General features: G+C 41.1%; 1 protein-coding gene and 1 long non-coding RNA gene across 2 annotated transcripts in view; both read left to right on the top strand.

Annotated features, from left to right (window-relative positions):
• si:ch211-67e16.11 (uncharacterized) overlaps positions 1 to 10,694 on the top strand; it is a 47,258-nt gene extending 36,564 nt beyond the window's left edge. Inside the window, exons 7-8 of the mRNA XM_054747241.2 lie at positions 9,854 to 10,114; positions 10,196 to 10,694. Of these exons, the coding sequence (XP_054603216.1) occupies positions 9,854 to 10,114; positions 10,196 to 10,372 (438 nt within the window). The 3' untranslated portion in view covers positions 10,373 to 10,694. The remainder of the gene's footprint in view (positions 1 to 9,853; positions 10,115 to 10,195) is intronic.
• Positions 1,619 to 3,572, top strand: LOC139062642 (uncharacterized). Its single transcript, XR_011516212.1, has 2 exons — positions 1,619 to 2,774; positions 3,343 to 3,572. It is a non-coding gene; the product is annotated as an uncharacterized lncRNA (long non-coding RNA).
• Positions 10,695 to 14,112: the final 3,418 nt, after the last annotated feature.

Here is a 14,112-nt window from a genome sequence, read left to right on the forward strand (position 1 = left end):
ACCCTTGGGTTCAAACAACATAATGAACTAGGAAAAATATTTCATATAGTGTCATTAATTGAAGGTAATGTTAGTTCATAAATAATTGTTTTAGTTTTTAAAGCTGACGTATATCTAGAGATGTTACAAACACATCTCTGGCCCTGATCTGAATCCAAGTTTGATTTTTAATTATCTTCCAATACTGAGTCCTGTTCTGATACCAGGTGGTAATGCCATGCATTACAAAAGAAGAAAAAAATGGAGATGTAGAGTTAGGTTTGGGTGCTTTTTAAGCTCAATATACTACACTACATTTGACCAATAAGATGTGAATTTCTATATAAATATGGAAATCCAATCTGATTGATCTTTGAACGTTTAACCAGAAGAATTAGAATTCTTTGTTCATTCAGGGATCGTAACACACTTCGTATTAATTCAGACAGAGTCAAGTCTGAGTGGGAGTGAATTTGGTCTGCTATAAACTATAAGTGATGGAGCCTGAATCTCAGCCAAAGTTCCAAGCTTACGACTCATCTCAACAATTATATGAGTTTGTGTGTTTACAGCGCGATGCATTCCATCCCTGAGCTCCGGGATTGAGCCAATATTCCTCGAAAGCTTGTTAATTTTCCGGTAAGCCAGGTAACCGCTCAGGCCAAACAGCAGGAATCCTGCCACCAAAACTACGAATATCCAAACATCTTCAGAATCCTCTGCAGACGGTTGAGAGAGGAAGATCATGTTCCATTGTTTCCAGGAGTCCATGATATACCCAGCTGGATCTGTCCCAGAGGGGTATCCAGGAGACCCTTCTCCCGTTCTCATCGTTGAAAAAATTTTGTCAATTGCGTTGAGAGACCAACTGACCAGATCCATTTTGAATTTCCAGTTTCTAGAAAAAATGCAGAAAGTGCCGTGCACACAAAGACAGGACAAAGAGCCTTAGGATGAGGAGGGAGTGAGAGGAGAAATAAAAAAGCGTCTGTACTCTCCAAGAGCCGGAAGAAAGCTGCAGCTGCATTCTGCTCACGGCCACAGTAACATTTTCTAAGTTTCTAAGTGGCGTCACCAAAAAATATATAATTAACACACAGTCATTTGTGTCCGCTCATTTTCTCTCTGGTAAGTTCTGTCTGTGTTTGAGCATGACGTGTGGACGCGCCCGCGCTGCAGCGCTCGTCACTGGCTCAGCCGGGCAGCGCGGCGCACACTCCGCTTTTTTAGCGGTCAATAGATCAATTTGATCTGCTAGTTAAAAAGTTACTTGTGAGGTGAAAAAGAAGGAAGCAGGCAGGAGTTTTTCTGGAGGACTGGGAGATGCAGGAAGATCAGAGACACAGGACAGGAAAACAGGAAAATAAAAACCAAGAAAACAAAATAAAGTTCTTAAAAAATAAAATGTAGGTAGATTGATCCCACTACACGTTTGTACCTGTATAAAGCAGTAACTTATCAGCATGTAGTATTTATATAGTTGATACGATTCAGATCATCTTCAAAACTCTGTCCCATGCCCAGGGGCGTATCTAAGAATATTGGGGGCCGAGGCAAAATAGACCCCCTGCCAGGTATTTTAAGTTGAAGTGCCATCTGTTTTTATATTAGACTTTTTATATTTGCAATAAAGTCCAAAAGTGAAGAATTTGTTATTTAGTAGTTTATTGTTCAAGCTACCTCACAGAAGTGATCTGTTGTTAAAAATTAAAATAAAAAGGTAATTAAATAAAAAATAAGAAACATTCTGGAACAGTTTCTTCCTTTTCTTTCTTTTTTTTATGTATGGAAAGTATCGGATCGGGACTCGGTATCTGCAGATTCTCAAAATCAAATGGCTCGGACTCGAGGGCAAAAAAACCTGATCGGGACATCCCTAGTAGATAGATTGCAAAGGGGGTTATGGGATAGAGAAGGTGTCGAGATTGGTGCTGAAAAAGTAAAAGACTTTTATCTGGAGAGGAAACCTACACAGTTCACAAACCTGCAAGGGTAAAATTTCCAAGGAACCGGGTTTTTGTTTCCGGATCCCTGAAGCAGTTCCAGGCGGACTTATGCGACATGCCTTTTAAAATATTAACACAGTTGTGTTACAGAGTGACTGTCCCAGTAAAAATTACTATACAACTGCAAACATCAACCCAAGATGGGTCAGAGAAGATGAAGAAGACTTCTATGAACCAATGCAATCATGGAGATGACTATTGCAGATGCTTTTTTTCTCCCCTTACAGCTCAGTTGTAGCATTTCCCCTCATTTGCTATCTCCCCGGCCATGCTCCGGTGATTTTCCTCTAGAGCTGAAACAACTAATCGATTTAATCGATTATAATCGATTATTAAAATAGTTAACAACTTTTTTAGTCATCGATTAGTTGTTTAATACTCATATTTTACCGCATAAAGTCTATTTTTTACCACAATCTGACATCGGTTACAATCTGTTAAATTTGCCGCCAGTGTGTGGCAGTAATAAGCCACTGATCTACCAGTGGGGCCGTAGAAGAAGAAATTAGCCAATAAGTGCCCTCGGTTTTCATGACGTATCACGTTACTGACGCGCATCTTGCTGTGAGAGATGGCGGATCAACAACAAATACGGAAGAAAAATAGAAGCGACAAAACAAGAGAAACCCCGGACAAAAACCTCACGAGTATGGGAGCACTTCACTAGATGCCTTGAAAAGACCGGTGACCTACAAAATATGCAAAAACCATGGCACGACGGAAGCATGACGTCCCTAAGTGAACATTTGAGATGAAAACATGGGGGCTGATGCAGCAGAGGAAAGTCCGGTAAGTAACAGAAAATAAACAAGCTAACGCAGATCACATTTGGGACTTAGTGTTAGCTGAGTTCGTTATAGTGGATGTTAAACATGTTTTTTTTTTTGGTTTTTTTTGCCGCGTCAGTTTACGGTGTTCTACTTCTGATTGACTAGATGCAATCGTGAATCTCCTCCGTGTTGTGGCGCTTGCCAAATTTAGCACGTCTGTTTATAAGAATGTTCTCGTTAAGAGAAAAACGGCACAAACCCATAACTGTGTTCCTCATTCAAAAAAGGACAACTCCGCGGAGAAAAATATACAGACGAGCTGTGTCCAGGTGAATATAACGGGGCATAGTTGTACGCTTTCAATTTTTAAATACAGGAGAAATTCAGAAAGTCCTTTTTTTTAACTATTAAAAGGCTGTTTTACTATCTAACGCTGTAAAACGCCTCACAACACATTTTTGTCAAAATAAATGATCACTGTATATTGTTAATTAATTCAAATAATGTAATATTGATTTAGTGTTGTAGTGTGTGTGCTGCTTTATTTTATATGTGTACTTAATTCAGTTTATTTGTTTCTTATGCAGAAAAAAACAAGCAACGATGGACAACTACATGGGGAACAAGACACTCACCCCCCAGCAATGCATACCACTTACAAACTCTATTCTAGATTCTACATTATTTTTTATGGAATTTACCTCTTATATTTTGATGCCAAAAAATTATTCTGGACTGATATTTTGCACTGTTTAGCTCATTTTACACTGCTGACTGTGGTCATGTGCAATAAAATAGATTGCAGTCAACTGCACAATTCTCTTATGTTTTTCTTTTTCTTAACTGAAATGTATTCATCACTTGTATAGGTTAAATAGCTAAACAATAACAAACCGATTAATCGATTAATCGAAAAAAATAATCGACAGATTAATCGATTATGAAAATAATCGTTAGTTGCAGCCCTATTTTCCTCATAACTCCCCCTCCACCTGCGACCACTGAGACCGGAGAGACTGTTTGCTTTGGACTTGTAAACCCTTAGATTACTGTAGAAACTGTAAAGCACATTGACATTAAAAATGTCTATTGTTAAGATACTTTAGAGAAACATTCCTGCTGCCAACCACATTAACTTCCTCCTTCTGAATTCAAGGCTGACAAGCATGTGGCGTCACGACAGGGTCGCAGATAGGATTTTCAAACTGAGGGGAACAAAATTCCAATGTATCCTCCCCCAAACACATACACATAAGCATGTACGTACACATACACAAACAATTGCACAAGCCTCATCTAGAGCTCAGTTTGTGTAATTTGATCCAATGGTTTACAAAAAACTAACACTATTATATATGTGTTTTGAAGCCATATGCAATGGAACGCTGGCAACAAAGCTCTGCCTGATCAACACTATCCAAATTAGTCATGTGTTATTCTCCCAATCAATTACTAACACAAACCTTAACCTGACTCGGGACCCAGGGTCGACCCAGCCCTGCTGGGGACCCAACAGAAGCCAGGGACTCAGATCCCACCAGGCAGCCAACAGGATCAATCAGACAGACGCCCAAAATCTTAAACTCCCTGAAATGGGAGCCGTGAACACTCAGGCAGACCGAGGTACCACACTCCGCACCAAATGTAGCAGGGGAAGGGCAGGCGAAGATTTGTAGCAGCACTAGAAGCCCCAGGAGAGGGGAGGAGTCCAATACCCCACCTGACATATACAGCCATATACAGACACAGTCACACACTCCCTCCCTCATGCTCACACATATACATACAACCTAAGACTTACAAAAATTAACGCTAGACACACACTCATGCTCCCCATACACACCCTATTTACTCTGGTCCTGGTACTGCTACACAAAGCGTACAACCATCACTGGTTCCCAGAGTTAGCCCCTTTCTGCTGGGGTGATGATGAGCAGGCTCCCCCGCCCAACGCAGAGCAACGCAATCTACCACCCCAGTCCCTAACCAGATGGCCAGCTCCCCCTCCTAGCCTCCAGCCACGGGGAGCCAAACAACAACAGAGATGTGCTAAGGCCCCTAGTCTCCCTCCGCCTGCTCCAATACAGTGTTAGTGCGTTTTGATGAGGTGTATTCCATGGCCGGGGTGAGCGGGCAGTGAGTGCAGGCATCGTCTGACCCACGCAAGCTGATGCCACCACACCACCCCACTTCCCCCCAAATTGACCTGATTTATTACTATGTTCAAAGTTTTCTATTCATAGTCATTGTGCTAAAAAGTGTGTCTTTTTGTCAATAATTCTATGAAGTTCTAATTTAGCTTTACATAATTTGCTCAGTAACTTTTCTTCTGTGGATGCCTCTAAAGACTTAAAGAGCAAGTCAGCCCCTACCAGAGTCTAACTCCACTCTCACTTCATGTTTAAAAAATGCAACAAATGCTGTTGCCTGGCAGACCGAGAGGGCGGAGCCGCTAACAAATACACACACACAGGTTCACCACAGCATTGTGACATCATAATGTACCAGTTTACATCATAGCATACCTCTTAGCCAATAGCGGTGGTAGATTTAAATTCAAATGCAATGCAGAGTTTTACCTGACAACGGCACAACACTGCTAGTTTTAGGCAGAAAATTAAAATTTTACCTAAAATGCACTAAAGTGCAAAACTATTGACTACACGTGTCTGCAGCACGATTAGACACTCGTTTATTTAGTTTATCAGGGGAAAAAAGTTGATTTGGGGGTGACTTGCTCTTAAATGATTTCCTCTAACTCCTGAATATGTTTGTTTTCTGTTTTTTTTTTCTTATGTGATGAGAAAAAGATGATTTTACCTCTCATCACTGCCTTTCCTGCCTCTCAGAGAACAGATGCTGATGTTCCGTGCAGGTCATTATGTTCTAAATATAAAGCCCACTCTTTAAAAAAAAAATCCTACAAAGACTTCGTGCTCCAGCACATTCCTGATTTTGGCAAACTAACAAACTCGTTATCATGCGTGCTCGTTACCACAATAATAACAGAGTTACAATGCGTTACTTAACCCTTTTCAGCACCAGAGTTTTTCCAAGAAAATATAAAATTTTGACATGACTATTTCAAAAGGTTGTAGCTTGGAAATGTTTAGAGATAAAGTTAAACTATAAAAGAGAAAAATCTTCAGCAGGATGCAAAGTTAGTGTTGGGAGCAAATTCACTCATCTAATTTGCGTATTCATCAGGCTGCTGTATTTGTATTTGTATACATTTTACAGAAGTTCCTTCTTATTTTTTACGTTATTTAGAAATTGTCATTATATTTGGAAGTTTAAATTTATATATATACATATATAAAGCTCTTTTAAAATTTTGTGTTTTACTTTTATGTTTGTGAATATGTGGCACACTTTGACTTCCATATATAACGTTTCTGCATCTGCCCCTTTTTACGGCTTTTTTTTTTTTTTTTTACATTGTCGCTTCATCTGTCACACTAGCGGTGTTTTTAACCATCATTTCTACCAAGGGCGTAGGAACGAATCTAATATTGGGAGGGGGACACATTTTGGAAATCTAACAAATCTGTTATAGGTTAATAGGTCAATATATATAAATGAATACTGTTGGAGGACTAGTGCAATATTAAAATCATGCTTGTTATAGTATTATTTAGCCATGTTCATTTGTTATCATGCTCGAATCTTCCTCTCATCATCAACCATCTAAAATCTTACTCTTCACTATAGCACCTACCTGCACCTCAGCAGGTCTGGCGCTCTCTGTCTCACCCTCAGCTGTTTCCTGCTGAACTTGATCTGATCTCTTATATAAAAACAGTGGACATGAATAAGGGTTAAAAGCAAAATTTGATGAGAATGTCACACAAACAAGCAACAATCACACTTAACAACTCCATTATTATGTGGAGATTCTACTTTTTAATTTATTTCGTGTCAAATTGTTTTTGTTTGTTTCTTTCCAATACCAGGGTATCTGCAGGTCCTTAAAAAGTCTTAAATTTGCTTTTCCAAATTTAAGGCCTTAAAAATCCTTACAAATGACAAATAATCCTTAGTTTCCAAAGGTCTTAAATTACCAAAGACCCAATAAACAAAATTATTTTATTTCTATAAAATGTTCGTGAATTTCTAGTTAGTTCAGCATTTTTTGTGTATGATTTGGCGTAAGCGGAACCGTACACATTTGGTTGGTTGTGAAAGGGGGCTATTTTTAGATGAGCATGCTAGTGGGAGTTTGCGCCATGGGGAAGTGCAACATTAATAGTAACTGGATGGCTAATCCCACGTTCACGATGTGGTTAGCACCGGTTCCTGGCAATAGCTGGAAATTATAGCTTAAATTTAATTTAAAAAAAAAATAGCTTACATATGGTCAAAGTGGCCTTAAAAAAGGTCTTAAAAAGTCTTACATTTGGCTCCCTTAAACCTGCAGATACCCTGAATACGCCATTTTTTGTTGACTAGTAATGTTTAATGTTAATGCTAACTAGCAAGATGTTTACATTAGTCAGCCAGTCTAATGTCTGACCAAAAACACAATTATCCTCTTGGACTAAATTATTACCAACTCACATTTCCTTTCTTTCTTTTTTTGCCCATGAGAAGAACTCGCTGAGCTGCTGTCGTCTCCTCTCTGACACCTGTGTCTGCGCCCCGCCTCCTGCTTCACGTAGCCAGCCTGTCTGACTCCCTGAGGGCTGTGTCAGTGAAAAGTCTGTGGTGTCTTTCAAAATAAAAGCTCACAAGTCAAATATTTCAAAATACATATTTTTTTCATCTCCACGTTATTGGTGGGGACAAATGCGCATTTGTCCAATACTGGAATGGACACGTCGCACCCGTCTCCCCTGGTTCCTACGCCCTTGATTTCTACATTCGTCACGTCCCAAAGAAGGTTAAACAAACATCAAACCCAACGTTTGGAGCTTGTAAGCGCCATACAACTCTCCTGCAGCACCAGCTGTCTGATGCTGCAGCAGCAGCATCTATCCGGCTGGATGAGTGAATTTCTTCACCAGAGTCAATATTCTGCTTCATAATCGGAGTCAGTCATTACCAGACAAAGTGATCAGTCAAAAAAGACCAGACCTGCCGGCAATTTTAATTTTTATCCCTCTAATATTTGCCCCCTTCATGCTGCGCACATCTCCTCCTCTCCCCTACAGGGAAACTCTTGATGGGAGGCATTTTTCATGCTCTAAAAATTCCAAAAGTTTGCTCATCCTGAAAGTTACACATCTCCACTATCTTCTGAAGTAAAGTAGTAACTTCATGAGGGATCATATTTGTAGAAGTGACTTGTTAAAGTCAGCAATGACGCTTGTTGCGACTTTGGCGCTTCTATAACGAGTAAGTCCCAATATTGACAACAATGTACTGAAACTATTACCAACATGCATAAAAAAAAGATCGGTCCAGCCTACTTACATTGTTGGTCTTTTTAAAAAACGCAGTAATTGTTGCTGGCCTTTTTCGCTTCATCCTGCGTCTTAGCAGCAACCACTTTGGCCCAATCTCAATACTTGCTCTGTGTCCTGCGGTCTTCAGCAAAGTGCACTTGGAGAAAGTGCGCAGTAGGGTTCGAATGTGTAGTACACAAGTGTGCAAATAATTGCAGAATTGAGACAGGGAGCATTGCGTCATTGATCCCAATGCATGCCGATGCTGGTCACTGTGAAACTTTTTTCAAAAACTTTATTAACAACTTTCAAACAAACAACAAAGCAATTATTTTAAATACATTTAACTTCATTGCTGCTTTGTCTAAAACATTCAGAGCATCAACTAATCATCCTAAAATGAACTAATTTCATTAGAAAATATGTTTTCAGCAAAGGAACTTGAGCCATTTCTCCCGCAGCAATGACTTGTGGGTAATACCCTTGCCGGAGGTCCGCATCGCTGCGGAATTGGGTGAAGGGCAGACTAAGGGTGTAATGGGGGCGTGGCCAACTTCCGAATTTGAGAATCGGGACACCCTAAGCACTCACACCCCTGGCCGGGAACGTAAAATCGACGGGCGCAAGGGTACAAGTGCGAGTATTGGGATTGGGCCTTTGGCGCCTCTAGAGTCTGTTTACATCAGGCTGCATTCAATGTAATTACAAGAAGGAGCTTCAAGCGCTTAACCTCACGTGGTCTTATGCACAATGAAGCAAGGGATCAGCACATCTTTGCCGACACTTCTGATATGAAAGATCGATACAAGTGTCGAGCCGCCTGCTCGAGCATATTGCTACAGCCAGCCACATCTACTCTTGACTAAAACATTAACCATTTGTATTTCATCATTTATTAACTTACTGTAAACTAGTAAATCATCTGTTTATTGTTATTTTTGAGGGTCATTACAACAATGTTTCAAAGTGTTTTTGCTCCGTAAAAAAGACAATCGTCAGCTGCAAAAAAAAAAAAGAAAAACAATAAAAAATTTAACATTTGATATAGTTTGAATGCAGAAAAAAACATTAGTTTAATTTCGAAGCCCTTTCTGTTTATAAAATATGTTTTTTAAAAAAATGTTGAAAAAAATGTGACTTCCAAGTTCAAACAATTGCTTTCGGTGGAGGCGACATAGTTTACAGTGGTGCAATGCCATGTACGTAACTTTAGGTCACGTGGCTTCCAGGGTCTGGTAAGGCAATGGCGACTTGAGGTGGAGCTTGGGCTGTTTCGCCAGTATTGTGGGGAAATCTCCCACCCATCCCCCCCCGCCAGTTCCTACTCCCTTATTTTCCAGGTGCAAAGCTAAGCCTATTTCTAATAGTTCCAGGTCTTGTGAGAGGAACGGTGTTGTCTCTACAGCACTTCACAAAGTAATCCATTCAACTGATTCTAGCCAAACCTAACAAAAGTGTCCAGACAGAAAATTACTGGGAATTTTTTTCTTTTTATTTGCTTTTTGATGAACATTATTCTAACAGAGTAGTGAAAAATACACATTTTATTAAGTTAACATACTGAAGTGATTATTCTTTAAAAGGCCAGTGAAGTGATCCATCGTTTTAATTGTTATTTATTACAGGTGATTAGCAAATTCTGACCTGAATCCTGCTCGGATCTAAAAATAACTGTAAGCCAAATGAAAACTGCTTCAATTTGTTCTCCATTCAGGCTGATATGAAGGAACGCTACATGGTGAATGAGCTGCTGGCTGACCTGGCTGGGTGCAGAGCAACTCGGGTTCTCTTGTTTGTGGATCAAAGCTACACTATTGTTTTGTCTAAGAGGCTGAGAAGCTCTCTAAAACACCTCAATGTGGTCTTGATCCAGACCCCAAGTCAGCAGACCGAACCCCAGAGGTGGGGCCAAAGCTGGCAAGACAGCTGGTCCTTAATTGGTCCCACAACCTGCCTCCTGGACCATCTGGAAAAGGCAAATTCTCACACAGAAATGTTCCTTCTTGGTTTTCTGGAGTAATTTATGAGATGTCTTCTTTTTGTGTTTTGTTTTTAGGTTGCAGGGATGTCTCACCTCCTAAAGCCTTGGGCAGGCATTTTAAACGTGACAATGGCAGGTGCACCATGCAATGCCACACCCCCTCTGACAGATGGTGAGATACGGCGGGAATACCAGGGCTGCCAAAACCTACCAACAGCTCTGTGGTACCAAAAGTACCGAAATCCCAAGTGAGAGAGACAAAGATCTGCTGAGAAATGTGCAAACAGAACATGGAAAGACACATGAGACTGCGCTAAATATAGAACTGCACTGTTTGTGTGTTAAATTCAGTTCAGTTTTAGTGCTATACACGTGCGCATGTGTGTGTGTGTGTGTGCGTGTGTGTGTGTGTGTGTGTGTGTGTGTTTGGGAGTTCAACAGGAGGACAGGAAGTGTCAAGGGAAAGAACTAGTTTGGAATGGTCAATGGTGTGTGTGTGTGTGTGTGTGTGTGTGTGTGTGTGTGTGTGAGTGTGAGTGAGTGAGAGAGAGAGAGAGAGAGAGAGAGAGAGAGAGTCTCACACATTGCCTTTGCACGTAATTTCCATCCCTAACATTTATTTTTATCTGTATGTCAGTGTCCACATGCGTTCTTGTCTAAACCTGCATCCTTAAATGTTTTCCAAGTGTCTGCTTACTTTCCAGTTGTCCGTTTTGTCAGATTTGTTTGGTTTTCCTCAACTGAGTTAGTTTCCCACCTTTTTGTCTTTTTCTCAGCCTTTCTCCTCTGACAAAACAATAATGAAACACTGAAACAATGTCATCCAAATGAAAACTGCAGCAATTTTATTTTCATGAAAAAAAAAACAATAATTAAAAATGTTCAACTATTCATTTGAATATATAACTATTGTGTATTTGTGTCTCCAAACTGTAGTAAATAGTAACAAAAAGCAGCACTCATGTAAAACCACAGTATTAAGTAAATTTCTCTTGTAACATGTGTTTTCAAGTGTGTTTAGTAGAGTTTCTGTCAGTCAACCTGATGCTACTCAGCAGGTCCACACTAACTTTAGATTTTCACATTGCTGTTGCTTTTCCTTTTTCAGTCTTCAATGAGATAAATTGAAACATTCACCTGAAACATTTTACATTGATTTGTGTTTGTATCTAGAAGAAATGATGAGTGAGATGTTGTCCTACACTAGAGAAAAAGTGCACAGTGTAATTCCATCTTAATTTTTGATACGCCTGTACACTTGTCTGACCTCCACACATATTGTACCCCTAATATATAACTAAATGACCAATAAAATCACTTGCATTCACAAAAGTATCAATTTTCATTGTTAAATGGTGTAGTGTGATGATTTGCACTGCATATTTATTAAAATACCTCACAAGGACGCCTCCCTGGTGAGGTTTTCTGGGCACGTCCAACCAGGAGGAGACCTAAAGGTAGACCCAGGACACGGTGGAGGGACTATGTCTCTCACCTGGCCAGGGAATGCCTTGGGATTTCCCCGGAGGAGCTGGCCCAAGTGGCTGGGGAGAGGGAAGTCTGGGCCTCTCGCCTTAGAGCTACTGCCCCCGCGACCCGACTCCAGATAAGCGGGTGAAAATGGATGGATGGATATTTATTAAAAATGGTCAATAAGATGGGATTATTCCATATACATATGAAATTTCAATCTGATTGACATTTCATATCTTTGAATGTTTAATCAGAAGACTGTAGTTACTTTTACTTGTTCAGGGACCATAAACACACTTCGTATTAATTCACACAGTCAGGTATATAGTTTATTAAAACTCGGCTGCTAACCGCTCCAATGACAGCCGGAGATCACATTCAGATGAAGCCAACAGGACCACATCATCTGCAAAATGCGGAGACTCAATCCTTAGGCCAACAAAACAGATCCCCTCAACACCTTGACTGCACTTAGAAATCCTGTCCATAAAAGTTATGAACAGAATCGGTGACAAAGAACAACCTTGGTGGAATCCAACTCTCACCGGAAACGAGCTTGACTTAATGCTGGCAATGCCGACCAAGCAAACTAATAATTATGTATGACAAGGTATGAATAATGATTTGTAATGTAATGGATATGTAATGGAAGCTAGATGTTGTAGCAAAACCGTTCTTTGTGAATTTGTGAAGTCTGGGTTGTAAAGGAATTTGGCTGTATTTGGCAGATTTGTTTATAAAACCCATCCGACGCAATCTGTGTCGAATCTATGCACCCTTAATGAGGAGATTCTCGTGCGATCCAGGTGGTCAAGAGGTCGTGGTGGACACTGCCGGTGGAGTGGACGTGTCAGTATCAGGAACCCGTAGATTAGCTCCAATAGGACTTGTCTAGTCTGAGGTCTCTCCAGGTGACGACAGGATTCTGGAATGCTTGTTTGCATCTAAAGCCTGATTCATGCTTCTCCGTCAGCTCCAAAAGGGAGAGACACGCACGCACGGACAGAGAAACTTTGCTCTCACACTTCTCCGTCTCCTGGGGAGTGTTGCAAAGCAATTCCCCACCAGGACAACAGAGGGCGTAGCACTGTTCTGTGGTATCCTGTCATGTATCCGGTCCAAGATAGTGTGTTTATATTGTGTTTTTTTGTAAATAAGACTTTTTAACATGGACAAATTTGTCTCTCATCCTCCTCCACCTCTTCATGGGCTTGCCACCTCTAAACCCACGTTTCCTGTCATTTCCGTCCACAATTAAAATGCCTGCTGCGCATCTTTTCACTCCTCCAGTCACGGGAGAATTAAACGTTCACATTTTTAGAGTTTTATCGCAAGGTATTCTTCAAGCTTCCCCGTGTCTGCTGCTAGTTATTCTCGGCTCCCTTTATGTTTTTGAAGGCACAATGGTGGCGGTGTAGATGACAGCAGTGCCCTGACCAATCACAAGCTTGCGTTCTCCATCTCGATGGACGGATGTTTAGAAAAGAGAGCTCGACTCCGTACGTCCTCTCGTACGGGCTCTCCAGCAGGCCCGCCAGGAAGATAATGGCGTTGTGTGTCTCGGCACTGATGCAGAAGCATGAATCAGGCTTAAGTCTGTTTGGCTTTTAGAAGTGCTGTTTGTCTGACATCAGCCGCAGTGTTGCAGAGAGGCTTTGACTGGAGGTCAAAGGAGACGATGGTTTCAAAAATGCTTCTTCCCCGATTTGGCCGAATAGGGAGTCAGACTCCGGGCGTGTAACATCGTTTGATCCCACATGAACAATCACTCTTGTTACACACTTTTCACACAAGGAGCTTTTGACCTCCTTCAGTTGGTCCAGAACTCTGCAAAGAGGTTCCTAACTGGAGCCAACAGAAGAGCACCCATCATCCCTATTCTAACAACTCTGCACTGGTTATGGTCACAAACCCCTCCCTAGGTCAAAGCCCCCACAAACGGGGATCCTTGACCTAGGGAACTCCCAATGAACTTCATCTCCCAACATTCCACTCACCGGACATACGCTCATCATCACCAACCCTTTACATGGAAGTGCCCCACTTCCGCCAGTATTCAGTCATCGCTTCGCCAGAAATGAGCCAAGAGCCAAGCTTAGCTTCCAAGCGAATCAATCCACAACAGGCTGTCAACCCCAATAAGTCAGCCTTTATTACTCCTGGAACACCGGCCAGACTCTTTCCCTTTCGAGCTCTGCCCATCATTCCTATATTAAACTGTGTCACTTCTCCCCAACGCTCGTTCTCCACGTCTGGGTCATGAAACATGCCACAGCCAAACTCTCTGCTATCCTCGGTCTGCCCTCACTCGGCGTAGAGTCCTGACAGTTACCCATTAACTATTGAATTCATTTTAGAATCCTGACTATAACCAATCAGGGCTCTACATGGTCAAGCTCCTGCTTATGTTACTGAACTGTTAAAGCCTTATGCTCCAACTCGAGCCCTCAGGTCCACACACCAAAACCTTCTAGAAGTTCCAAAGACCAGATATAAAATTTGAGGTGATCGCTCTTTCC

This window comes from Nothobranchius furzeri, chromosome 14 (assembly GCF_043380555.1).
Source record: "Nothobranchius furzeri strain GRZ-AD chromosome 14, NfurGRZ-RIMD1, whole genome shotgun sequence".
NCBI classification, from domain to species: Eukaryota; Metazoa; Chordata; class Actinopteri; order Cyprinodontiformes; family Nothobranchiidae; genus Nothobranchius; species Nothobranchius furzeri.